Genomic DNA, 27,226 nt, shown 5'->3' on the forward strand with positions numbered 1-27,226 from the left:
TGGATTCTTATTACCCTTTTACCTTAACAGGCAACTAGACATGCATATACCTTCCAGTTATTTGTGAAGAAAACCGTTTTTTTTTTCAAGCCCAAATGACTTTACCTACAAAAAATCATAGTACTATTTTGCTTTTTATTGCTAGACATACTAAACTATATTTATTATGTAATAATAGTATGTTCAGTGTGAATAAATGAGAGGTACTTTTGTTCCAGTACTCCCTGTATTCCCTGTCTGTCCCCACCCAGGTATCCTGTATCCAATTATAATGCCCATTCAGTATATCCCTCCACACCTGTATCTTTCTTAAAGTTCCCATTTCTTCACCTATCCAATCCATTCTGTTGTCAGATAGCAAAAATGCAACCAATAACAACAGAAAAGTGATGGTTTGCTAAAGAGAGGATGAATGGTATTTGGGGGAACAATTGGGAGCTCAGATATGTGTCAGGTCCTACTGCACAGAAATATATTTTTTGGTGGCAATGTCTTCTTACGCCACACTGTCATAGACAGTGCAATGCTGCCCTGTCTGCCCTGCTCTGAAATCTTGGGCCCACTGACTTCAGCATAAACAAATACTAAACATCATCTAAAGGTTTGTTGTCACACCCTCAACTAAAAAACTCTTTTAGTCGTTTCATACGTTGACAAAAGAAATGAAATAATACTCTCCTTATCTTAGTCTCTTTAAACCATGTTCCTGATATTGCACATATTCAGGTTTCATCCCTGCAAACAAAAGAAGCTGCCTACAGTGCTTAGATGACCCAGATAACATTTTCCTGAAACAAAGCCTCTGAGCTGCAGCACATATTGTACCTGTTTTTGTTCTTCTCCTAAGCCGTCCCACATTGAAGCTACAATTTTAGAGACTTCGCCAAAAGTAGCATTGGGGTTTTGGCCCTTGATGGCTGCTTGAGTGTCTCGGAAGAATAATGCATAGGCAGACACAGGCTTTTGTGGCTCATTTGGGTCCTTCTTCTTCTTTTTTTTGGGAGTTTTGGGTTTCTTTCCCATATCTGAAGCAGGTCTCTTCTCTCCTCCATTGACCTGTAACATAAAATTAGAAAAGTGCTATGAAAAAAGCCAATTTAATTCAGTCCATCATTACAGTTTCTGTAACACACACACAGATTTTGGATTTTGTACGCAAAAAACACAATTTTAGTTGTCATATTTGATAATCCAAATGTTGACACCATCTGACTTAGTCTCCTATATAAAATTTGCTATAAACAGTTCGGATTATGTAACTTTTTCCCTCAAAGGGCTTTATATTTTGCTTTCATATAATTGTTATCCTCTCATGTAGTTCACTTGGTCATCTTCTTACTTCTTCCAAATTTTATCATTAATGGCTAGGACATGCAGTAAATCAAGGACATGTTTGATTACATCCTGACCACCAGTTCAGTCTCAGTCATGAGAACCTGACTGTGAATAAAATGGTTCAAGGTATAGAGAAACTACTGCACACCTTCTATTTAAAATCTGAAGAAACAAATTTTTGCCCGTATAAACAGTCTGGAACCCTTTGGAGGACCAGTTCTGATCCATCTTGATTTAGCTGCATAGTTTTTTCCTCTGCTTATATAAATGCAAATTCCTTATGGTCTGAGAAAAGGATAAGAGGAATGGTATATGAAGAGCAGTGTACGTGCACATGTGTGTACTACTTGAATAAAATAGTGCACGAGTATTTATGCAAATGTGTTACAGGCAACAAAAATTTGCCACTTAATAGCTCAGAGATCTTGATCAGGACCAGGACAACACCCTCCTTTCCTAGGTGATTTACATGCACATAAGGGGACATAAGGGGACACTGTTCAGATGCTTCAGCATAGCCCCATGGCTACGTGGTTTCTCTTGATAAGATCACTTGGTTTACTACACCTGTAGCACTGATGTGTGATCTTACTAGAGGGCTCAAGATTTTTTTCTCTTGTTGGTTTTGTCCAGTGTACTGCGTACATCAAGCAGTTTGACATATGAGAAGAAGTCATAATTGACCAGATCTGACTTTTATCACATGCCTTTTTTTTTTTTTTTGATAATGCATATCAAGTGACACAGCAGTGATATTCAAATCAGCAGAACCACATAAGGAAAATGACAATATTCACCATCTGAGCCTTTCGTATTTTTCTTATATACTTCACTGTGTGGTGCCCAACTGGACAGAGGTGACTACAGTGAACAACCTTGATCACTGTGGCTTATTAAACATGTGAACAACATGATGCCATAATTTGAAAATGAAGTTGATTGTTTCCTAGGCATTACATTACAGTATGTACTTTTTAACTTTAATACAAAGTTAACAGCCATGGAGCCTGGCATCATTTTAGAAAGTATGGAGAAATAGAAGCAGTGTGCTACCTATTATTAATTTATCCAACTCTTAGACTCTTGCTATCATTTCATCCTACAGAGTACCCAAACTGCCAGCTAAATGGTAGTTAAAACTACTAGAGAAATTGTGATTAACTAGGTCTCCCTAGTTAATTTGACAATATCATTCTAAAGTCTTCAGGTAGTTCTATGCAAACTCGATAATCAAGGAGGCTTGACAGCAATTGGGGCCAGAGTAAAAGTTTTTATCTTTATTCTTTGTCGAGGTTTTCCTCTTTTCAAAGTATTTTTTTCACCATGAAATTTACTGGTTCTTTGTCTATTAGGATACCACATTACTTAAACTACTCTTAAACTAGGTGATATGCTGCAGAGACTTGTGTAAAGAAGCCTTTTGGTAAACTGTTCTGAGAATGGCTCTAAAATCTTATTCTCTAACCTGAACAATCAGGAGTCTTCAAAAACCTACTGTTAAAAAGAGAGTACTCACAGGGGAAATTTTGTTTGTCTTATATGAAAATAACTAAATAAAAAGAATATCAGAATTTCAGTACTAATAACCTTGCAAATGACTGAGATGATGGCCTACCTTATGCTCTCATCACTCTATCAGCTTCATAGACCCTACTTCTAACCACCAAAGCAGAGACAGATGGGAAATAAAATAAAAAACATATACTCTGCTAGGCATAGACTTGTGCCTCAAAATCCCTGGAGGTGTAGTTAGCTCATGGTAATCCACCTCCTGTCACGGCTTATTGCTTAATTATGGTGATGTATTTAACTTATTTATCACAAGAAAGCAATAATCTTTCACTTTAAAGAAGTGTACATTAACCATGTTGCACACATAATAGATCACAAGAATATCTAGTGTAGGATTTAAAACTATCAAGTAAGGCACATCGTTGATATCTAAATGTCCCTTGAGAAGCTGGAAAATGTCTATAAGCATATTTAAAATAAACTGCAATAGTACCAAAGCCTTTAATGGAGCTAAGAGAGCTGTTTTATGCACACTATCTTGCAGTAATCGCTGTAGTTTAAAATAGATTTTAATCAAGCACCATCTGCATAATAGGCTGAACAGACAACATAGAATTCTACTTATAACTCTTATCATATAAAGTAAATATTGTAAAACCTCTACCACATAAAGAGAATATGTTGCAGCAGTTCTTTAGTAATTGTGTTTCTGTTACTTAATTCTTGCTACTTGCAGTCCTCTCGCTATCCTTCCTCTAAACTACATTATTTGAAAATCTCTCATAAGTGATATTCAAATGAGCATAGAAGAAAACCCTGTTATCCATCTATGAAGAAATACATATTTGCAAAACCAATAATGCTTCAGCATTTCACAATTATGCTTGGCAATAACCAAAAACATGTTTAGCGATCTAACAGTATGAAAAATGACAAGAATTACATAACTGTAATATTCCAGTGTTTAGGTGGTTGGAATAAAGCATGCGGTAAGTGGCCACTTTGTTTGTAATGTTTTTTTGAGTTACTTACAACTACTGATTTTTAAGTTCTCCCCTTTTTAATTCTTCTAACTATAGTCCCACGTGTTACATTTAGAATTAAGGAGACCTAGGGATGTATACTACTTACACAAACAATATAATTGGTCAAGACTATAGCTCATACTTCCATGAACATAGGCCACTTTCTGACAGTATATATACAGCCTTATATTCATAGTACTGTTACGATTAATCTTATGGTCAAGCAGCCTCAGCTGTCCTGCTTTTACAGCAACACCATCTAGGACAACTGAGCCCTCTATAATGCAGTTCCTATCCTATTTTTGTGCTAGAGGGTATATGTACAATTCAAAGTCCAAGATGCCTACATGAAACAGCCTTTATTATAACGAGTATAGCCAAAAATATTTAGCAGCTGCTGCCATTAGTTCTGTGTACGTTGGACTCAATTTTGAACAATTTGAATATTTATCATACAATGAACTTCCTGGAAGCTCAACATATGAACAATTACATCAGTTTGTAAAGTTTCCTCATTACTGGCATTTGGAATATGTACTGAAATGTAGCTGAAATGGCTATTTCTTACCTACATAGAAATTAGTGGTTCAGTAGGAATGCAATTATATTTCTAGTCCAAACATACATTTGCTCATACCTTCTGTCAACACATTTTATAAATTCATGCAAACATGAACAGGACAATGAGATTTCTTTATTTTTTTTCTCTAGATAGATATAGTTAGGGATTTCTCTACCAAATCTGCTATCAAAGAACCAGTGGTTTCTCTTCGTTGTAAGGCTGGGCATTTAGATGACAGAAACTAACAGAGGTCATCTGACTTTGAGATGATGGAGACCTATTCCATTAGAAAATGTATGTTGTCTTTTTGATCAATGTTTGTACAGTGGCAAACATCTCTTGCTTGCTAAATAGCAGAGTGTCACTAGTGATATTAATGATCAGGTGAATTCACAGTAATTTGTTTTTTACACAGTCCTCATAGCAGGAACATCTTACTAACTTCATGAAGATGTTCATATGTGGTGAGACAGCCTTCTACAAGGCTTCAACGTGTGCACTTCTATCTAAACAGAATAATGAGTTCTAGCCCTGATCTATTAAGTAGTATCACACCTCTACATGACAGTTTATAGGAAAAAGAAAAGTTTAACCAAAGTTATATATATTCAGGTAAAAGGCAGAGGTTTTCACAAGGGACACAATGACTGCTCTACCTCTTCCTGTCCACATCCAGTACCTTTCACTAGGAGGAGAATTTCTGCAGTGAGAAGAAACTTCACATATCCCTCCAAAGCAGCACTGAGAAAATTTAATACATTGTGGCTGTGGAAAAGGATCTTAATAGCAAGCTGGTTATCTCTAATATCTACATATCTCTAATATCTATCTACATAGCAAGCTAAGTATCTCTATCCATGAATGCATCGTCAGCTTCCAGGGAAAACAATGTAACAGAAAGATGCACAGCAGAGGGGTTTAAATAATAAACTATAACACTACACTAGCTTTTTATGCCAATTATTCAAAATCTCTTGCCTTTATGGAGGAAACTATAGTGGAACTATTGCTTCAGAATCCAACTGTGGCCAGCTTCAGGCATTTTCAGGAAGATGTAAGAAACCCCTGAGAAGACAGGTATGATATAATGTACCTGCCATAAAGTTTACAGTTTAATCCCTATTAGTTGGAAACTAATTTAAGCTTTCTATCATTATTAACCAAGTTTAATATCCTTGAAAACATTGCTGTTTGAACAGAAATTATGATTATTGAAAAATGTTAAGGCAATGTATCAACTTCTGCATACTGTTATTTTCTCAATTTCTATGCCTTTTCTCATCCTTTTTTGTTTACATTGTGCATGAGAGGATTTTAAAGAGAGTTTTCCAAAATATTTTTTTTTTTTTTTTTTTTACAGTTGAACAATATATAATCTGTCTTCTGCAAAGGACCAATTTGTACTTGGTCTGCAGTGATTATTATCTCTTTATTAAAATTATTGTCTTCATTTGCTGCATGAAGTCACAATCCTACACTTCTGCTAGCATGAAGTGTTGCAGTGGAAAAGTACATCAGAAATATGGGTTAAATAAATTAAGTATTTGATAAAAGAAAAAAGGACACCAATGATTTGATTTGGTGTTTCTCCAGGACTTTACAGTATCTTGCACACTCCCATCAAAAAGTACTAGCAAAGAAAATGGAGTAGCAAATAAATTATTCTGAAAAAGTAATGGCTGCCTGGAATTATTTTTACCTAGTAGTATTCTAAAATCTCCTTCAGTAACGAAGTGCTCATTTAAAATGTATGAATTATTCAGTAATTTTTGAAACCTAAAGTTTGAGGAATTAGGTGAAAGACCTGAAATAAAACTTTAAATCTGAATTTATTTAAAATGCAGTAAAACATATGTCTTCAATTACATGATTATTTTATAGCTTGAGGCATGAAAAACAATATAATTTGAAAACAAATCAGAATTATACTTCTTGACTGGATTATACCTCCTCAGTGACTCACAATGCATTTTCTTCACATTCCTTGCAAGTCTACAGCTTTTCCCCGCAAGATATGGCCATGATACAACATCTTCACTACTGCATAACAATTGTTATTTGGTAGTAACCATAAAATAGAGCTAAGAGGTTTTCAATTTCAATATGTTCTATGCCTGGTTTATTGGATGACTTTGTGTTAAGCCCCAATCTTTTTTTATCTCAGCTTTTGTGTCCGCAAAATTAAGATATACTGACTTATTTCTGCACATGTGTTCAGGATTTGGGGAAAATTGGGAGATTTTTACATAAAAGGTCCTAAGTCAATTATCTTTTATCATTTAAATAAAGGTTATTTTATCATTTGAGTGATAATTATTACTTTTATACTTGCAGGAACACTAAAATGAAGCTTAAATATGTCATGCTGGAGTGTTGTCACTTCCAAAAGCATAAATGCATAATGAGTCTTCAAGTTTTTCAAGGTAAGATTTTCAGTTTGTTTCTGTTCTGGTTGATATGATGTGCTGTTTACTCATTCTGTGACCAAGTAGAAAAGACTAGCAAAAGACTAGCATATTGTACGCACCGTTCATACATTTTATAGCAGTAACTTGATCTTTAACTGGGTACAAACATCTATTCTATGCAAATGAGAAAACTCAACTTTTATATAAAAGTCCTAAAGGAATGGCTACCTTTTTAAAAATTATTTATTATTATTATTATTAATTTTATTTTTTAAACAGGATTCCAGTTTTCTCACAAAGAAGAATTATGAATTATGAATCAAGAATTATCAAGATGCCTGAATAATTGACTGGAGCTACAAGTTCTGTATTCATAACCCTTTATTCACTTCAGTCAACCATCAACAATGTATAAAGTATCACCTTAATAAGTGTGGCCGTATGATTTAGCAGGTCCTAAAAATATCCATCATTTACATAGTAGTCCTAGCATCTAAGCCTACCTTAGAGCTATCTTCTCCTTCATCTTCATGGACTGAACTGGATGGTGAAGGAGTTGCAGATTTGCTTCCAGGTGGAGAGGGTGAGTTGTGAGGAACATTGTTTCCACCCATATTCAAACCAAGCTGTGCACTGAGCTGGGACTGGTTAATAGTAGTCAGCTGCCCGTGCTGCATCATTCCTGGCTGCCTAATATCTGCAGGTTGAACCCTTGGCCTCATGGTTGCCATCTGAGGATGGGAACTATACTGGGCTCCTTCTGTATTCCGTAAATCTTGCATCTACAAGAGGAAAAAAACTGCATTAAGCATATCACTAATAAAGTGTTCTGTTCTTTTAGACCTCTGTTGGCCTGATTGGCTATATACGGCTTATAAGAAATGGCAAGTACTTAAATAAACATATAAATACTGGAAATAAACAGAATAGGATATGATTGACATTTGCATAACACTGACTGTTATAAACTATTCAGGCTCTAGCCTGTGGGAATTGCAAAAAGCACTGAAAGCTTGTTTCTTTATAGGGAGAACAAAAGGGCACTGCTTTCTGTAACTGTGTGTTGAGTATTTCTGAAATGCTAACAAATGGGGGCAGGTTTGCATTCTGAAGTTTAGAGCCAGATTAGAACATGAATATCCTTGAAATTCAAGGCTATTTCCAGATCCTACTTTTCTTCTTAAGATTCGTTTGTATTCAAGCTGTGAATTTGGAAGCTGGAGTTTTCAGATTTGGAATATATAGTAGTAAACCAAAATCTGTTTTGCCTGATGTTGCCCAATGAGATACTGAAATGCTAAGGTTTCAGACTACTGACAGAAAGGATCCATTGATAGATTGATTAAGTGATTTCTGAGTTGATTTGCTGCTGAGACATATATGACCAGAAAGCTCGTAAGTTGCAGGATTGACAAATGAATCCATTGTGCTATGTGGGTCACCGCTTCTCAGCATTAACAAGACATACTATTTTAATTCAAGCAACAAATTCAGTCTTTGCAAGGATAAGAATTAAAAGCATTGGAGGATGAAACTCCATTCTTGTCCAGAGGTCAAATGTACCATACACACACACTACAGGAGATTGCCTATAACGTCTTTTCAGTATACTCATACTGAACATGACAAAAAACAAAGAGTATCAAGGAGAAGCTTGGAGTTAAGCTAAGGTGTTATGTGGGTGATTTAAAATTGAAGTGTCAATTCAAAGCTGAAATGAAATAGATATAGTTGTCGTTCAGTGCATCAGACAAACATGCCATACATATCAAGCGGAATCTGACAGCAACTACCGTTGTGTAAGTTCCATTATGATAAGGACACATGTTAATGGTTCAATGTATTAACACAGCCACATTTAATCTACAGACTTGTCATCCAAAACATCTAAAGATGGCTCTTTTTTTTTTTTAACTACTTATATCTCGTGACTTCCATAACCTATCTCTCTCTCATACACACTCTCCTATATATGAGAGCAATCTGTGAGATACTTTTCAACCAGCAAGGCACAGAGAAAGAAAAGATAAACCTATAACTTCACCTCTCCTCTTATTACTGAGAGAGTAAAAAATTACAAATTTTAGGGAGATATTTTATGAGTTTAGGGATTGATTTTTATAAGGCTGACTGGCTAGCAGTAAATCAAACTAATAATAGCATTAGTTCTGGAATACTTACCACTTTAAATGTATGTGTATCTCTGAGAAGTATTTGGAATACATTCTGCAAACGTGACATCACAATTATACCTGTATTTATATTGCTTCAGAAATTAATAGCTTTTGGTAAGAAAGGGTTATCAATACAAACACGTTCAAGTTCACTTAATGACTACTAAAGCACTGGAGAGGAGAGACAGAGCAGTGTATGAAATTAATTGAAGGCTGAAATTTGAATCCTGACAGTCACTCATACGTTTAAAGATTGCTACTGACTTGTTCCCTTCCCTCCAGTACCAGCTCCCCTTCTAGTCAAACATATTAGCCTTGAAAGCTATCATTATCGCTGCCTCTAGCAGACAATCCACACCAAAGCAGTTGTGTCCATAAAGCTCTAACTACTCCTCCTCCCCATCTCCCCAGATCCAGCTGTTTCGCTGAATAGCAGTTGGTGGGGGTGAGCAGGAAGGCAGGCCGCCCCCAGGCCGTCTCCTAATGGTGCTCACCAGCTGCCGTGTGGCCTGGCGCCAGCAGGGACAGGAGGGGTGCCGGGTCCCTGGTGAACCGGGGAGGGAGGCACCTCTGAAAGCACCCTGGTCACCCCATCTGCTGCATGCAACACCCAGCATGGATCAGTACCCTCCCAGGAGATTTTGCATTAAGCATAGTGTTGCCTGCAGACTGAGGGAGGTGGTCCTTCCCTGCTGTTCAGCACTGGGGAGGCCACGCCTGGAGTATTTTGTGCAGTTTTGGGCTCCCCGCTACAACAGAGACCTGGGCATACCAGAGGGAGTCAAACTAAGGGCCACAAAGATGACTGAGGGACTGGGGCAGCATTCCTCTGAGGAGAGGCTGAGAGAGCTGGGACTGATGAAGGGGAAGATCATGGGGGAATCTCATCAATGTCTGTAGTTACCTGAAGGGAGGGTGCAAAGAGGATGGACCCAGGTTTTGTTCCAGCTTGTGCCCAGTGCCAGGACAAGAGGCAATGGGCACAAACTGGAACCTGGAAGGTTCCATCTAAACATCAGGAAGAACTTCTTTACTGTGCTGGTGGTGGAGCACTGGTAAAGGTTTGCAAGAAGGACTGTGGAGTCTCCCTCCTTGGATATCTTCAAAAGCCACCTGGACATGGTCCTGGGCAACCTGCTCTGGGTGGCCCAGTCTGAGCAGGGAATTAGACCAGATGATCTCCAGAGGTCCCTCCCCACCTTAGCCTTCCTGTGATTCTGAGATTACATGAATGTGTGTCCAAATGATTTTATGAAGTCTGGAATGGAAAAGAGCACTATCTCAAACTCCTGAAAACTGTTTCAGTCTTCTGAATGAATATGCCAAGTATCTGTCTCATTGAAAGCAGGGCAAAGGTTATAATTTTTTTTTTTTTTTCCCAAGTAAAACATGATAAATTTGTTATTTTTCAAACGCTCTCTCCTTTATTAAAAACTCTTTATATGAATTTCAAATATTATCTGATGGATACTGAAGAGCATTCTGTCTGTCATCTTTAAACAACATATATTTTTAATTAATCTGTGTCCAGTTTAACTCCAGCACTGAACATACACTGTTTTTAGATAACATGACAACAACTGGACAGTTTTGGACATATAATACATATATATATATTTGCAAGAGAGCCATTAACTAAGGAAATTCTGAGGACTGCAAAAGGGGTGGTGCGGTAGAAAAAAAAATGGTATTTTTCTTTTCATTGTGATTCAGCTTGTCTTTTGAACTTTTAAATTATATGAATACCAGGCTACCTTTCCAAAACCAGGCGTAAATAGCATGGTGACAGCTTCCTTAAAAGTACACATTTCCTTTTAGATGGTAAGCCAGAAACTGTCACCTAAGGGATATGCATGCAGAGAAAAGTGTGAGCTGGCTGGGAACATGCCAATGACATCCATGCAGAAACCTGTGGCCCTCAGCAAGGAGGATCAACGTGGCTCTGCATCTGCAGATGAGATTTCTGTCTCATCTATCTTTGCCATGCTCTGCACAGCCTTCCCAAATCATGACCCTTCCTAGGGAAACAATGGGATTGTCTAAGAAAATCAGAACTTGAGTAAGAACAGGCAGCCGACCACATTAACTGTGAAATGTTACAATGTGGAAAGCATGTGATGTTGAATCTTCATGTCTCTAAGGAATCAAAAGACTTCAAGAACAGTCCCAGCAATGAAAACCACATACTTCCATAGCCACTGTAGTGTGACAGTATGCTCCTGTTTCCTTATAAACTACTTCAAAATCAGAAGCTCCCTATTGCTTGTTCTTCCAGATGGAGTTTTACAAAGCCCAGCAGTATGTGGCTGTGCTGGAGCCATATTCAGTATGCAGAAGCAATATTGTAAACACACTCTGCTGAATACAAAGCTGAATATAACTCCTGTTGAATGGCAGAATACCAAATGGAAGAACAAAGTTACAGAATTTGTGTGTTACAGAGGAAAAGGACAGTCTTAAACTGACATGTTCAATGGCCTTTCTGATGAGGTAATAATGATAATATCTGGAACTTTAATATCATTCTCCATCTATCAATTCAGTGTTTCACAACTTGTGTTGTATTCAACATTAGAACATGCCTGGTTCTATGTTGGTTTTACTAATGGGGAAGCTATGATACATTTCTTTACATGGCTTTCTTTTTTTTTTTTTTTTTTTTTTTTTTTTTTTTTTTTACTGTTTGCATTTCACTTATAAGCAGAAACTGAGCATCCATCCATGTAAGTGTTAGACTGCAAGTTAAAAGACATAATAAGAGCATTTAATTCTGAGGTGTGTACCAATAACCTACCTAATAGTAACATATTTAGTGCACTACCAGAAGAGTTCATTTGTTATCTGGCTGAAAACAAGCCAGATAACATGCCCTGTTCAAAGCTTCTATGGTAATAAGAACAAAACTAAAGTGCTTTAAACATCAGACCATCATTCTCCCCATCAGCTTAAAGCAACAATGAAGAAAAGCATGCTATGCAGAACACAGCCATATCATCCCTACATAGAAATATCTCACTGTGGGACAATATGAATACAGTACGCTAATCACAGAATCACAGAAAATAGTGCTAGAAGGGACCTCAAAAGGTTATTTAGTCCAACACTTTATCTCACAGCAGGATTAGCTATACCTAAATCATTTCTGACAGATGTTTGTCTAACCTCTTCATAACCTCCCTAGGCAATTCTTGTGCTTAACTATCCTTACAGTGGAAAGAGCTTTTTTTTTTTTTTTCCCGTAATGTCTCACCTAAATCTCCTTTGCTGTAATTTAAACCTACTACTTTTTGCTCTAGTCCCAGTGGACATGAGGGATGTTTTTCCCCTTCTTTACAGAAAAGTTGTACACACTAGAAGGCTATTATGAATTTCCTTTCAGTTTTTTTCTTCTCCAGACTAAACAACTAAACCTGAAGATTGAGACTCTTTCTATAAATATATATATATACATATATACATATATATATATATATATATATATATATATATATATATATATATATGCTGTGTTTTATACACTTATGATCATTCTTCCTGATATCTTCTGGACTATGTCCAACAGTCTTTGTCTTTATTGAAATATCACACCCCAGACTCCACAAAATACAGATATTTTTATCTGACACAGCATTCAAATAGAATCCTTCAATCTCTCACAGGATCTAGGATAAAGCATTAAAAAATCCCTAATAATCTGTCTTTTTTAATATAAGCTGGTTACTCATGCAAGATGCAAAGAGAGTCAAATGGCAAGACCCTTAACTGGCAACCCAGAAGCTGGCTTTAGGAAGCAAATAAGTTTTTTCTAAGAAGCATTAGGCAGGCAGTTTCAAATGGAATATGCTGTTAGCAAAATAATTCCCGTGTTATTTTTTCTTGTTATAATTAAGAATTGTAATGCAACATCTCTCTCAAAAGCTGTAAAATTCCAAATTGTTCCTCCCTACTTAAATAAATTCTAAAAAATGTAATCCTTAAATGAAAGAAGAAAGACAAGTTGCCTTAACAGACTGATATGACAGGTCTAAGTATATGAAGAAACGTTAGGGATTATGCACTGGAGATGAAAACATTAAAATATAAAGAGAAATGCACAGAGCTTACATATTGAAGTAAGAGGAGAAAACATATCTCACTACCCCATGCTGAGGTACAGCAGGCATTATTGCTAATATAACCAACATATCTTAAATTGTTGGGTTTTTTTTACTTATTTTTTAATGATAGCTAATATAAACTTTTCTGATGGACTTTGTGAAAGTGTTTGATGGTCCTTTACTTGTCTAAATGTTGAAGGTAAATCAGAGAGAAACAATTATGCATACTAATGTGAATCTATGTTACAATCAATTAATTCAAATAAAGACTTTGGGAGAAAAACCCATAGAATCTTAAGCATTATCTATGAAGACACCACAGTGTGCTTCCTTCTTCACTGATGTCATCCATCGTAATCACTGTTTTGGTGCCACAGGTGTTCTTTTGTAGGCTGAAGGGGTTTCTCGTTGGTATTCTAAGAAACACTTGTGACAGTACCTGTGGCATATTAAAACTGAAAATTTTTCTGTTTTTAAATAAGGCAACATTGAAACGTAACATTAGTCCTGATTGTGCCAATCTCCAAAAAAGCCATGACATTTGCTTAGAAATTTTAGTTTTTATTTGAAGTGGTTTAATTGTATTCTATCATAAGCCAATGCACATCTGCAAGATGTCTTCAAGTGACTCAGAGATGCTCTTTAAGAAAGAGACAAAAATTTCAATTTCTACATAATCACTTGACTTTTTAAATAAAGGTTTAAAAAGAAAAGAAAAAGACAACATTCAATGGCCAGACAGTTTTTTGAAAGCTGATACACTGAAAAAGCAACTGTGTTTGAGAGAAAATAACCATGCTTTATGGTGAAAACAAGCAATTGCAAAACCAAAAAGCTTTTTTTTTTTTTTTTTTTTCAATAATCCAATATGAAAGCAATATTTGTCACAGAATCAGAGCTAAGTTTAAACTTAAACACATCTAAAAATATAAAAGTCCATTCTATACACCCAGAGCTTTCACTTAATTTATATTGATATTAAGCAGTAATAATCTATGGTTATTTGTTGTGTAATGGATTTTAGATTAGTAACAACTTAATTAAAGCAAACCATGCAGTTTCACATGTAGTTTTGCATCACATGATGCTATTCAATGCAGTAATATAAAACTAGTTGAACATCTGCATTTGTACACCACAGAAGAATAAAAAGTGACTCCAGTATTAAGAAGTTCGAAATCTGACAAGTCAGGCTTCACTGATCAGAGTGCATGAAACCATAACTGGTATATATATGCTGTCATGAACAAAGGTGGATCAAACCCTAATATTCACAATTAAAGTAGAAATCATATCTGTAACCAAGTCTTCTTTTTACATATTTAAAAGAATGTGTGCTGAAGGAAGGTTTGTTATGAAAGTTAATGTTACTGTAAAATGACCACAGAGAACCATTCAAAATACATTAAAAGGAATAACCCAAAGTACCAACTAATAGAAAAAGGGATGTGTTTTCATCATCTAATTTTATAATTCTCTTCTGTATCAGCTAACTGCATAATGAAAGACTGAGTTTTAAAGTAAGTGGGTATTTAGGGAATTTTTTAGTGTTGTACACAAATGCATTTTATATACTAAGCCCAGTGCATTTTCAGGATAATGAAAGGAACATTCAAAATTTGTATTGATTAGGAAAACAATCTTAAAATTAAGCAGCAGAAACCTCACATATAAAAAGAACCCTAAACTAAAACAAAACAAAAGAAAACAAACAACAACAACCAAACACAACCCAAAAACAAAACAAAACACAACAACAAAAACAACAACAAAAACCCACCTTATTAAATTTACTACTCTAATCTTTCCAAAATCATTCTGTTAAAAATTAAACCACTTTAGGTCGCTTTATATAGTATTGGTTCTGCAAGTGATCTTAAGCTCCTTTAAAACAATTATATACTCAAAATTTGACTGAAAATTTTTATAGTACAATCACATAATGACTCGAATGCAATAATATACAGTTTCTATATTTCTTGGTACACAGTTAATTTGGTGACTATTAACATTCTTTTCTACTTTATGTTTTAATATCCTTTGAGTCACACAGGGCCAAGGTCTCAAAACTAATCATAAAAAACTACCGACTGCTATTCACTCTAATATAATAACCCTTTATTTAAAACAACCTCCAATAAATTTCATTATAAGAAGTTATTAAAAGGGTTAAAAACCTATTAAATGTCAAAGAATTTGCCTGACTCAAACTTCTAATAAAGAAACAGAATAGGCTTTCTTTCTGAATTATTTAAATCTTTACTGACTGTGCACTGAACCATGAAATTAGAAAAGTGTTATTAGAAGTGTTCTCTGGTTTTTATAAAAGTTGTAGCACAGAATATATCAAACCACAGTCTTTAACTAGACTAGTTAAAGAAATAGGTTTTTAATCCTGAATACATGTTTTTTACTGATATAAAGGGTCATAATTAAAAGTCTGGCCTGGAAGCTGAAGATAATAAAATTATTATTACAGGAGCATACATGTTCATTTGGTATATTCTAGATGTATGTTTCCATTTTAATTTGGACAAATATCTTCAATTTTGTTTGATCTTTCAAAGTCCACTAATTTGGATCCTCTCAGCAAACAATTAAGCTTTAATAGTGACTCATTTTAAAGAATTAATGGTGAATAATGTGTGTTATCTTTTTCTCTTTTTTAAGGGTCTAATGCTTAACAGCAGGTATAGGTTGACAGAAGACAAATGGAATCTAGGAAGTGCAAGTCAAATATTCTAGCACACATCTACTGATAACAATATTATCCCTTCACTGCAGTTTGCAAATAACAACAGAACCATTTTCTATTCCACCAATTATTTACATAAGGAAAACAATCATGCATTTCACATTTATTTTAGTGATGTTAAAGAATGCCTGAATCAGCAGTATATTTACAGGTTCACTCAAAGACAGCTGAATCAATAGTCTTTCATCAAAAGAAATAAAGTCAGGAAGACGATTGAGAAAGACAATATTGTTTTCAGTTCTTTTAGACAATAAAAATAGAAGCATCCAAGGGACATGAAGTGATTAGATCTAGGAATAAAAAATAGACCCTTGGAAATACTGCAAGAAGTGCTAAGCTACAAGCAGTGCTTGCTGCAGGGCAGGAGGAAAACAGACGACTACAGTTGTCTTGGCAGTGCTGTACTCCTGTAGCCTAAAAGAATGTAGTTGCCAATGTGAGAATGCTGAAACCTTCATTGGCTTCTGCTCTATTTTATTCTTTTATTTCTTTTTTATTTTTTCTTTTTCTTTATTTTTTCTCTTTTTTCTTTCTTTCTTTTTTTTTTTCTTTTTCTTTTTCTTTTTCTTTTTCTTTTTCTTTTTCTTTTTCTTTTTCTTTTTCTTTTTCTTTTTCTTTTTCTTTTTCTTTTTCTTTCTCTTTCTCTTTCTCTTTTTTCTTTCTCTTTTTTCTTTCTCTTTTTTTTCTATGGTGTTCACCACATTATGAAACTATATTCCTGCAGTGAGTTGGGCAATGTAACAATTATCTGTAATGTGTTGTTTGTTCTATATGTTTTAACAGACAAAGGTACCCTGACTACACTGTCCATTTCTCTTACCACAAAGTAAAGGAACTCATATAGACAAATATACATTAATAAAACAATCTAGAAAGTCTTACTAGAATCAGCATCACCCCCTGTAGCTGATTGGAAATTTTCCAACAGATGTGCCAAGAGAGGATCTGGCGATGAGAGCAGAGTGTGCTAAGCACAGTGTGGAATTGGGGATGTAGTTAAGTGCATAGTTGTGTGTCTCTCAATGATGTCAATACATCTTCCATTGAATTTTGTCATACATATTTTAAATATTTTAATATTTCAGTGTTAATATTTAGAAGATTAGGGGATTTAGCATTTAAATACATAAATTTGTAATGAGATATTAATATACATCATATTACATATTTCAAAAGAAAGTGTAGCTTGCACAGCATTTAGAAAGTATGTAATTTGAAATAAATTGGAAATGATAGAATTAGACTGGGGTGTTTAAATAAAGGTGTTTAAGGATGTTAAATAAAGAACATTGTGACACGTGAAACATGTGACTTCATAGTATTTATTATGTTAAATCTGTCTCCATGTGAATGATTTGTGTATATGCCAATGTCGTTACATTTAGAGCAACACAGATGCAGTGATTTACTGTCTTGATAAGTCTGAAAGTATTTAAGGAAGATGGAGAGACACTGAATGACCAAGTAACCCTTTGAATTCTAGTCTATTCAGGCTCCTAAACTGATATAATGAACTTAGTTTCAGTAAGGTGTCCAAGCAGAAGCTACCAGACCTACACTCATTAGCGACAGATACAACAGGAAAAAATACAGAAAGGTGAAACATAAAATGTAAGAGGTATAACTGAACATAATTCCTGGTGATTTCACAGCATATATCATGTTGATTCATGCTCTTCCTTGATTCTTATCCCCTTTTGAAAACAGTCAACCCTAGATTTGTAATAGCTGAATTATTTCAACAGATAGCAACAAACTCTGGAACTTGATGGGGAATAGGACTCTGCCTTTCCCACCCTGTGAAATTCAAGGAAAATGAATGCTCGATTTTTTCTAATTGGCAAATTTAGATAAAAAATATGAAATGCTCAATATTCTGTACAAAGCAAAGAGTGACTCATCCAAATTGCACTTTTGTCCCTCAGTGCAATTTGTGGTTCCTCTTTATCTCAATAACCGTTCCATTTGCCTGTATCAAAGAAGGTTCTCATTGAGTTTAATATATTATCTCAACAGCTATGCTCCTCAGATTCAGTGATAGAAGTCTTTTAAGTGCAGGTGGTATCCATGTGTGAAGACACAGAAAATTACTTCTGTGCATTTTCACAGAATACACAGAAATACACAAGGAAACTACTTCTGGTTAGGAAATTACGGTAAAACAGCTGTGGCACATGAAAAGTTTGTGTAATATTGGGGTGTCTCCTGTCTCCTAACAGACAAATCTTTAGGATTTGAACTGCATTTTATCTCAGTCCCAAGGAAAGTCTCACTAATCTAAGTCTCACTCATCTCCTCACTATGTTGGACTCTACAGCACATCATCTAGAATGAGAGATTTTTGAAACACTGTCAGTGAGGTTTACTCTAAGTATGTTGCTTCACTGGAACAGGCTTTTGAAAGGGAAGAGAAACTGAGAAACTGTCTTTCTGATGTCCAGCTGTTTTGGCACTGGATGGAAATAAAGGGCAGAAAGATCTCAAATGAAAATCTCTGTCATCTATAAGGCACAAAAATGAATAAAATTTGAGTCTACTATATGCTCTAATAAACATCTCGTTACCTCAATTGTTAGACTTACGAGATTTTTTGCTCTTCCACACAAATATTTAAGGGACTTTTTTGTTGTTGTTTTTTCCTTTTCCATTTCAATGTGATATGAAGTTGGACATTTGAAATTGAGGTAACACTGGGAGATCTAGTCCACAATTGGTTACATTCTTCATCTTGGGCACTGTGACATGCAGTATCCTTGAAATTATTTCCTGAAGCCATGGTGTTTTATCTCGGGTGGTAGTTTATAAATGATGTAACTACAACAAAATCTCCTAAAGAATTAACAGTTAACTAAGTCTGAATGTGAGTACATTAGAAACAAGTGGATTTGGGAGGCTCAGCTGGCTCAGTCAGATGAGTCTTTCAGAATCAGGCTCATTAATAAATACCACCCCTATTTAAGCAAACTATTTTGCTAGCCATTTCAGTCTCAGATGGAAACAGAATGGTTGTGCTAAGTCTTGCATTCCCATACCCAACAATTACATTAAACCAAACAACCCTTCCCTTAACTTCTTGCTGTCCCAGTGCTAAAGCACAAAGAGTCATGACTGAACATTATCTGTCCATCAGTTGTCATTGACATGTGTGTTTGCTGAAAGCTAGTCATATAGGTTTTGGGTGTTCATTCTGTGAATTTCAGCTTGATTCTGGATTAAGTTTATTTTCCCTGATAAAGATCATACTTTTCCTAGCTGTTACCAGTAACCCTGAAAAAAAACCCAAACCATATCCCATACAATGCTACTTTTTATTACGTATAAAATCATAACAAAACCCATAATTTATACTAATAAGAATGAGTTGGACAGTTTAAATGACTTTAGTGAAAGGATCTATTACCAAATTTTCCTGTTGCTATGCTGCAGTCCTGTAAATTCTCAGTGTGAGTGATAGTGCTAATGGAAGTTGAAACAAAGGGTCTGCAAAATGTTTAACTCAAAAGAGATTTTTTATACATATTATCTTGTTATCAAGTGATAAACTTACTGATATTTGTGACTATATTGTCACAATTTTCCCTGTAATATAAACTTAATGCCACAGTCAAATATTGTGGGTTTTGTAAATGTTAAGCATATGTGTGACTGCTAGGCAAAACACTTTTTCTAAGTTATGAAAAATATGCTTGGCTCTCAGGGAAAAAGCGATTTAATGATATGCTAATAAGTCCATCATTCTTCTGTATTGTATTATTTACAGTTTTGTCTCTAAAACTTATTTAACATCTCCAGAATAATTATCCATCTGCAGCTTTCCAAGTCCAATATTATTATTCTGAAACAAGAAAAATCTCAATTATTTTATTTTCAACTATGTAGAAGATGAACAGATATCCAGCAGTCTCAAAAGATTAAAATTAGTAAATTTGTTTTGCTTAGTGTCTATTATATTAGAATGTGACCAAAGTCCTTCCTGGGAACCTGCTTTTTAATTTACGAATATCTCTTCATTTTGCTGGTTTGATATCTCTAAATGTTGGATACCTTCCTTAATAAAGCCTGTTCAACTTACCAAAAAAATTTCTGAGAAAAAAGTAAAGGACAAAACTTCTTGAAAAGGAATACATTTTGGGCAATCACAACATTTATACAGTAATTGCACTTTATTTTTGTATGCCAGGGAAGTACACTGAAGTCTGTGGTAAAGAGTCTCTACAACTACATCAAAGAAGGTTGTAGCTGGGTGGGAGTCAGTCTCTTCTCCCACGCAGCAAGTGATTGGACAAGAGGAAATGGCCTTCACCAGGAGAGGATTAGGAAAAAATTCTTCACAGAAAGAGTTGTGAGGCATTGGAACAGAATGCCCAGGGAAGCATTTGAGTCACCATCCTAGAGGTATTCAAAAATCATGTAGATGTGGTGCACAGGGACATGGTTTAGTGGTAGACTTGGCAGTGCTAGATTAATGGTTGGATATGATGATCTTAAAGGTGTCTTCCAACCTAAATAATGCTATGCTTCTATCATTCTAACGCGTTGTGATATAATATTTGTTTTGTATATTTTGGTGTAGACAGTAGCAAAACTCAAGATATTCCAGTTGTTTTGCATGAAATACGGTAAAATGCAGAAAAGTTTTATGTCAAAATTTAAGGAGGAGCCAATTACTGTCTGCAATGGAAAAAAAAAAAGGAAGAATGAAGAAATGTACAGAGTATGAGCTCACGACGTTAAAAACAAACAAAACCAACAAACCCAAATACAGGAATTTGAAGCTATGGAAACCACACATTCATGGTGAAGAAAGAAAAGTATACTTATCTAACACAGCAAACTAATGAGAGACCATGAAGTTAGGGTTTAAAGAGATATTTTTGTCAAGCTAGAGAAGTCAATAACCACTATGGATCCAGAGTGATGTTGTCTGGAGAGAAGAAGACTTTTCAAAGAAATGGCTTTGGTTTTTCTCCAGCATCACCTCACAAGATCATCAGTGTTGAAATGTTTCAGTTGGATTAATTGTACCATTATTTTGAAGAAAATCTGAAAAGTTTTCCTCTTCCCTTTCGTTTTGGATGAGGGTCTAATCATATTAACCTACTTCTAGCTTCCATTCAGGACTATATAACCCACTCAGTCTGAGATGAACATGACAATAAGTAATAATATTAATACAATACAGAACACAACTAGTTACATTTCCCATGTCCAGGTTTCAGGCTGCTGTGATCACACCAACCCTGTACTGAAATTCCCAAACTCTTCTGTTGCCTATACAACAGCTCTATTGACAGACAAAGTCTCTGGTTCTAATTTTCAGTCTATAAATGGGTCAAATCCAGATTAAAGTAATTGAATAAAATCCACCCAAATCTGAGATGATAGCTATGTGCTGAGCTTTAAAACTGCCAGAAGGTAACTCTGGAAACTACCCTGAACAGGCGAATACTCAGATGTTGAGATGAATACTCAGAATACTTACCATTAGAGAGATTATAATTCATATAAACTCAAAATGACACAACAGAGGAATATCCCAAGTAACAGGAAGAGCTATCCACACTGTTTTGTCTTGTTCATATGCCAAAGTCTGCCTTCAGGTGAGCCCTTGATGCCAACGTACCACTTGACCTGTGAACCACTTTCTATTGCAGTACCACAGCTCCTTCAGTTTCTTTAATGTTCTAGAATAAGGTCATCCTCTGCTGGTATAGAGTGTTGAGAATTCTATAACTGCAGAAACTCAACATATGCTGTCTTACTTCTCTCAGCAATCATTTTCCTCATTTCAGGAAGAAATTTAAAATGTAGTTGCTGTGTGTGCAAAAGTACATCCATGACTGTTCACATAATTACTGCAATTATGAATGCAATTCAGGTAAATATGCAAGCAAACTACTAGCTAAGCCTCTAACTGGTAATTTATGTGTGCCTTTACCCAATTTGCATGGGCAATTTTCATAATTACCTTCCCAGGTTTAGTACATAGATCTCAGGACTCAGTTTACATAAAATGTGACTGAATAACTAATGAAGGACTGATGAAGGATGCATAAGTGACTAGTAGAATAAAGAAATTAGAAGCATATAGAAAGAAAATAAACTGAACAAAGTTATCTTCAGCTTATGCATTAGCCTTTATTTATATCACATTTTGAAAGAAGAGTATATGAGTAATGCACTAAATAGGTGGAGTTCCCTCAATTATCCTTCCTTCTCCTGTTTTCAGTATAAAACCTACCCTTTCTGGAAGTCAAAAAACACAATGACTTTCAGACAAACAAGTTACGTATATACAGAGCAATTTACAGTAAGTGAAATTGTCATTTCAAGTGTCTAGCTCTACATCTGAGAAAACCAGAGTTCCTCATGAATGTAAAGCCAAAACAGGCCCCCAGTCATGTTTACAGATAAACAATTGAATGAGTTTACAAGTGTCCTCTTTCTCTGAAGAATGAAAACATGCTGCATTCAACTGACAGAGACATTTCAAGTAATTTTACTTCTGTTGTTACACTCTTAAGCATATTAATAAAAAAAATCTTGACTTGTTTGTTTGTTTTATTATTATTATTATTATTTTCAGAAGACAAGAGAATAAAACCATCTTAGAATGAAAAGGAAAAACATACTTAGCTACCTTTGTTAACCTTGATGATGAATTACAAAAAAGACATTGCCATAGCATTTATATTCTAGGTTTCTAAGAAGAGTACCAAAATACTTAGAAAATATGCATGTGTTAGAGAAAAGGAAGGATCCTAAAGTGCCTCTCTGTGGAAACTACCTCTGTTTATGGAAACTTGCAGGATCAAGATTTAATTATTTCTCTGCATTTATAACATTAATTTTAAAGAATTTGAGTCCCTAACTTTATAATATTTAGGAAAAGTTTATTAAAACTTTAAAAATTATATATTTAAATTTGGATAATTTAGAAATGTCTTTTGAAAATTCTGATGCTTTTGTGCAGTTTGGTAATGTTATGATTGATATTTATGGTACCTGAAATGGACTGATTTTATTTTCAAAGTTGAGTAAACTGCCTCTGCTATAAGACGTGTGTTTTTTGAGATAGATTGTTCAGATATAATCATATACAGAATATTTGCTCCCCATGATAACTCAGATTAATATCGCTTTGCATTATTACATTTTACTACTCCTGCTAGCATTGTAGAATCAACAAAACCATAGGATAGTAAGTGAGGCTATTTTTTTGCTAAGAAATGATAAACTGAATTCTTAACTGAATTCTAGATGAATTACCAACCTCTGCCACCTAAAACAATCCCATCTGAGCACAACAGAGATAACAGGTCTGATATGTAAGAAACAAGCAAATCAAATCTCTGCTTATAAATGGGTAACAGTTGCTATGTCTTAAAAGTGTTTCTGAGATCATTTGGTTTGGAAATTACTGGCACATGATAAACATTGTTCCATATCATACTATATCAGTAGTATTATAATGCTCTGAAAAATAACTGTACCATGCAGTGTTTAAAATAACAGATGCTAAATCGCACGCTTTAATGAGGAGTATTTTGCACGTTAAGTAACTCCCACTACTGTTTAGGAAGTAGAACAAAATGAAAAAAGCGACATTATGAAAAGAACCAAAGAAGCAGTGCCTTTGTCCTTTTTCTACATGAAGGCCTACCATCCTTAATTTGTCTCATTTTGGAGCTTGGCAAGCTTTAAGTGCATCCAAAATGCTTTTCTTAATTTTAGAAGAAGATAATGGAAAACACGTAACTAATTAATCTTGATATATTTGCATATAAGGTTAGTAAAGTGAACATACCGGAAGTACTTTAGAAAGATAAGTATGTTGTCAGTGTGATGTTCAAGTTTATCAGCCTTTAATTCATTCCATAATTAAAGGACTAGCAAAAATAAATATGCTCAAAAGGCAAATATGAACCCTATAAGGTGCTGAAATTCACAGAATGCTTTTTTATTTTCTTCAGTTAAAATATAGTTGTACAGTTGTGGCAACTTATAACCAACTCCAAGCCACACTTCTCAGTTTTATCTCATTTTCTAATTATTTTTTTTTAATTTTTTGTTTGTTTGTTTGTTTTCCCAACACCCAATTCCATGCTATTTAATAATATGAAAACTACAGCAGCATTCTAGGAATACAATTTTGGAATACATAGACTAACAGTCTGAAGCACCAGAGCATCACTTCAATGCAGAATTATATGGAATTTTTACACTTATTCAGTGATTGTCAGTTCTGATCATTTTTAAAGTCTGACTGGGCTACTGTGGCTGGCAACTACTGTGAAAATCTTTACTGACACTAAAGAAAATGTTCTGTTTTTACTCACTGTGATTTAACAAGAGACATATTCCTGTTACTGCTCTCTAGCAAATCCAGATGTTGTAATTAATATTGTAAAATTACAATGGGAAATCCTCCCCCTATCTTCCCAGGAACTATCAGAATCTGCAGAAAGATGAATTAATGTAGCTCTGCGTATGAGAATGGCTGTTTAGAATAGCCTGAGATGCTGTTTTAGCACATAGACTTTGATTCAGGGACAGAAAAACAACATTTTTTCTTTCTTTTGACATTGATAGGATCTGAACCAGGGCTCCATTTTCCCTATGTATTTGAAATGCTCATCATATTTATTGTTATAATATATGGACATTACATTTTCATAACCATTTTGATGAAATGCAAAGCACTTTTCTCACACATACAACAAAAGAAATGTGTTTCTTAAAGAAGTGGGACAAAAACCAAAGTAGTTTAAAACTACATTCAATAACTTCAAGTCTTGTAACAACAAAGTCATAGAGTTTTCCTATGGTAGAGAGAATTTTCTATGACATATTTGAATACTTGGAGCTATACCTGATTACTATCCCACTGCTAATCTCTTCCTCCCAAATTGCAATGCATAGACTGACTCCAGTGATCTAACCATATCTTCCTCAGAGGTGTGGATACATGACACATGGCTTTGGGTTGTTTTCCAGTGTAGTTTTGAGATGGCAGGTCTGGCTAGCTAACTTGAGCATTTGCAAAGATTGATCTCATCTGACATGCTTAAGAAGCAAAGGCTTGCTGAACTGCATATGAATCAAGGAGCTAAGCTGTATTTTGGCTCCCAAGGCCTCAAAAAGTCAGGATCAGAAACGTATGAATTGCTGTGCTATTTCATATCAAGATGATCTCCAAACATACCTCAAATTTAAACGTACACATCGTTTCGTATGGTTTTACTAAGCTTTAATATTAGTCTATAATGTAGAAATTCTGAAAAATGAGGCCTCTCGTTTTTTTTTGACTCCAAGTTGCTGTCACTGGTGCCCACAGTCTGACATCTGTTTGAAAGCAGGACTACTCTGGCCTTTGAATTCCCAGCAGTTTTTCCTGCCTTTTTGGAAGATACCATTTCCCATTTATTTCAGGTTTGCACACCAGCAGCACATTTCAGATGCCAAAAATAAAGCCAATTTCTGGTTACCACTGAGCTTTCCGGTGAAGTAATTAACTACAGGAAGTGGTCCATGTATATGGGGAAAGAGCAAGAGACTTCTTGTAACTCCAGAAGGACCATGTCCCACTCAGGCACCATTATGCCTGCAGCAGAGGAGAGATTATCACTCCTGGCGATGCAATATACTCCTCCCTGACACATCTGAGAAAGCTCTTCTGTTGGTATCAGTCAGACCTCAAGGGATGTGGTAACATGCATACACTGGAGAGTATTCTTTCCTCTTTTCCTCCTGTCACTTTATGAGCCCGTACAGCTCATATAAAACTCAGTATAACTGAGTTTTAAATAAGCAATTTCAAGGAACTTCTTTTCAGCTGGATATTTTAACAAAACTGAAAAACAAAGCAAAAAATAAAGTTTCTAACTCAGTTTACAGGTTCTTGTGTATCCATTATGGTCTTAGCTATCCATTTCTTCATCAGAGGTTATCTGAGCAAAGTGATGTGTTTCAACAACTTCTAGGTTTCTGTGATAAAATTTCATTAGTTTTTAATTTGTGTGCCAATGAATATGCTTCTGTGGCAACTGAAAATCATCTGTTTCCAGATTGGAAAATACTGACCAGAAGAATCATTAACGTACAATATGTTGTGTGTATGAAGGCCAGATTTTGGATTTTTAATTTTGAAATTTAATTTTCATAGAATTATGGAATCATAGAATATCTTGAGTTGGAAGGGACCCACAAGGACCATCGAGTCCAACTCATGGCTCCACAGAGAGTCTGATTATTTCTAGTAATCAGACTGTATGTCTGAGAGTGTTGTCCAAATGCTTCTTGAACTCTGACAGGCTCGGTGCTGTGACCATTGCCCTGGGGAGCCTGTTCCTACCATCCAACCTGAACTTCCCCTAACACAGCTTCATACGGTTCCCAAATTTCTTTTTTCAAGATCATTACAAGGAAACCTAAATTTTTTCTTCCACTTATACGTATAGCATAATGAAACTTAAAAGAAAATGAAAAATCTATTTACACTTTGAATTTGAAATGAACTTTGGAAAGAGTAGTTACAGAAATCTGATAACTAACTTAAAGCTCATGAAGACATGATTGGCGCAATAAATAATCAGAAAGCTTCCCCTTAATCTACATTAATGTAAACAATAAATCTTCTCTTAAATAAAGATTGTGTGAATCTTCATTTATCTTTTATGACAAGAGAGCAAAGGTTGTAGCTTAATGAATGGAAAGAAGCAACAAGGTCAGATTTAAAAGCCTCAAAGGTCAAATTTCTGACATCCCTGAACACTGAAAAAACCTAACATGGTAATTACTATTTTAGTTAAGTCATTGAGGTCTATTTTTGATTTCAAAAAGAAAGAGGAAAAAAAAAAAAAAAAACATAACTCAGGAACTTAAGAAGCAGCACTTAGTGTAGTCTGTAATATATACTTCCCCATATTACAGACCATCACAGAGGAAAAATAAAGGATACAGCAGTAAGAATCCCATTTGAGACCTCACAGTGTGTATTCAGTGTATACAAACACCTGGAAAGTGTTTAGGTAGCAAAGCAACAGACAGTAAAACAGATATGTAGCCTAATTTTGAATTTGAAATATTTTTTCTTGGGTTTGTATTCCTAAATCACCCTGACTTTTCTGAACTTACAAGTAGTTCTGAATCTCTGCAGACAACAGAAACATAGGCATTGATGAAGGGTCCAGAAAGCCACATACTTTTATTTTACATATGCATTGATTTTTGCCCAAATGGAAGACCTCTGTCATCTAACAGGGTTATTCATAGATCCAAAGAGTTGATCGGGGTCATTAATAACAATAGTAAACTGATCATCATTCCAATAGGATTTGACAATGGCTTTTTTTCAAA

At 35.1% G+C, this 27,226-nt stretch overlaps 1 protein-coding gene across 1 annotated transcript in view; it reads right to left on the bottom strand.

Annotated features, from left to right (window-relative positions):
* TOX (thymocyte selection associated high mobility group box) overlaps positions 1-27,226 on the bottom strand; it is a 220,234-nt gene that overhangs the window by 37,232 nt on the left and 155,776 nt on the right. The window contains exons 4-5 of the mRNA XM_032182380.1: positions 7,346-7,624; positions 826-1,056 (exon numbers count right to left, since the gene is read on the bottom strand). Coding sequence (XP_032038271.1) covers positions 826-1,056; positions 7,346-7,624 — 510 coding nt within the window. The remainder of the gene's footprint in view (positions 1-825; positions 1,057-7,345; positions 7,625-27,226) is intronic.

Source organism: Aythya fuligula, chromosome 2, assembly GCF_009819795.1.
Source record: "Aythya fuligula isolate bAytFul2 chromosome 2, bAytFul2.pri, whole genome shotgun sequence".
Taxonomy (NCBI): domain Eukaryota; kingdom Metazoa; phylum Chordata; class Aves; order Anseriformes; family Anatidae; genus Aythya; species Aythya fuligula.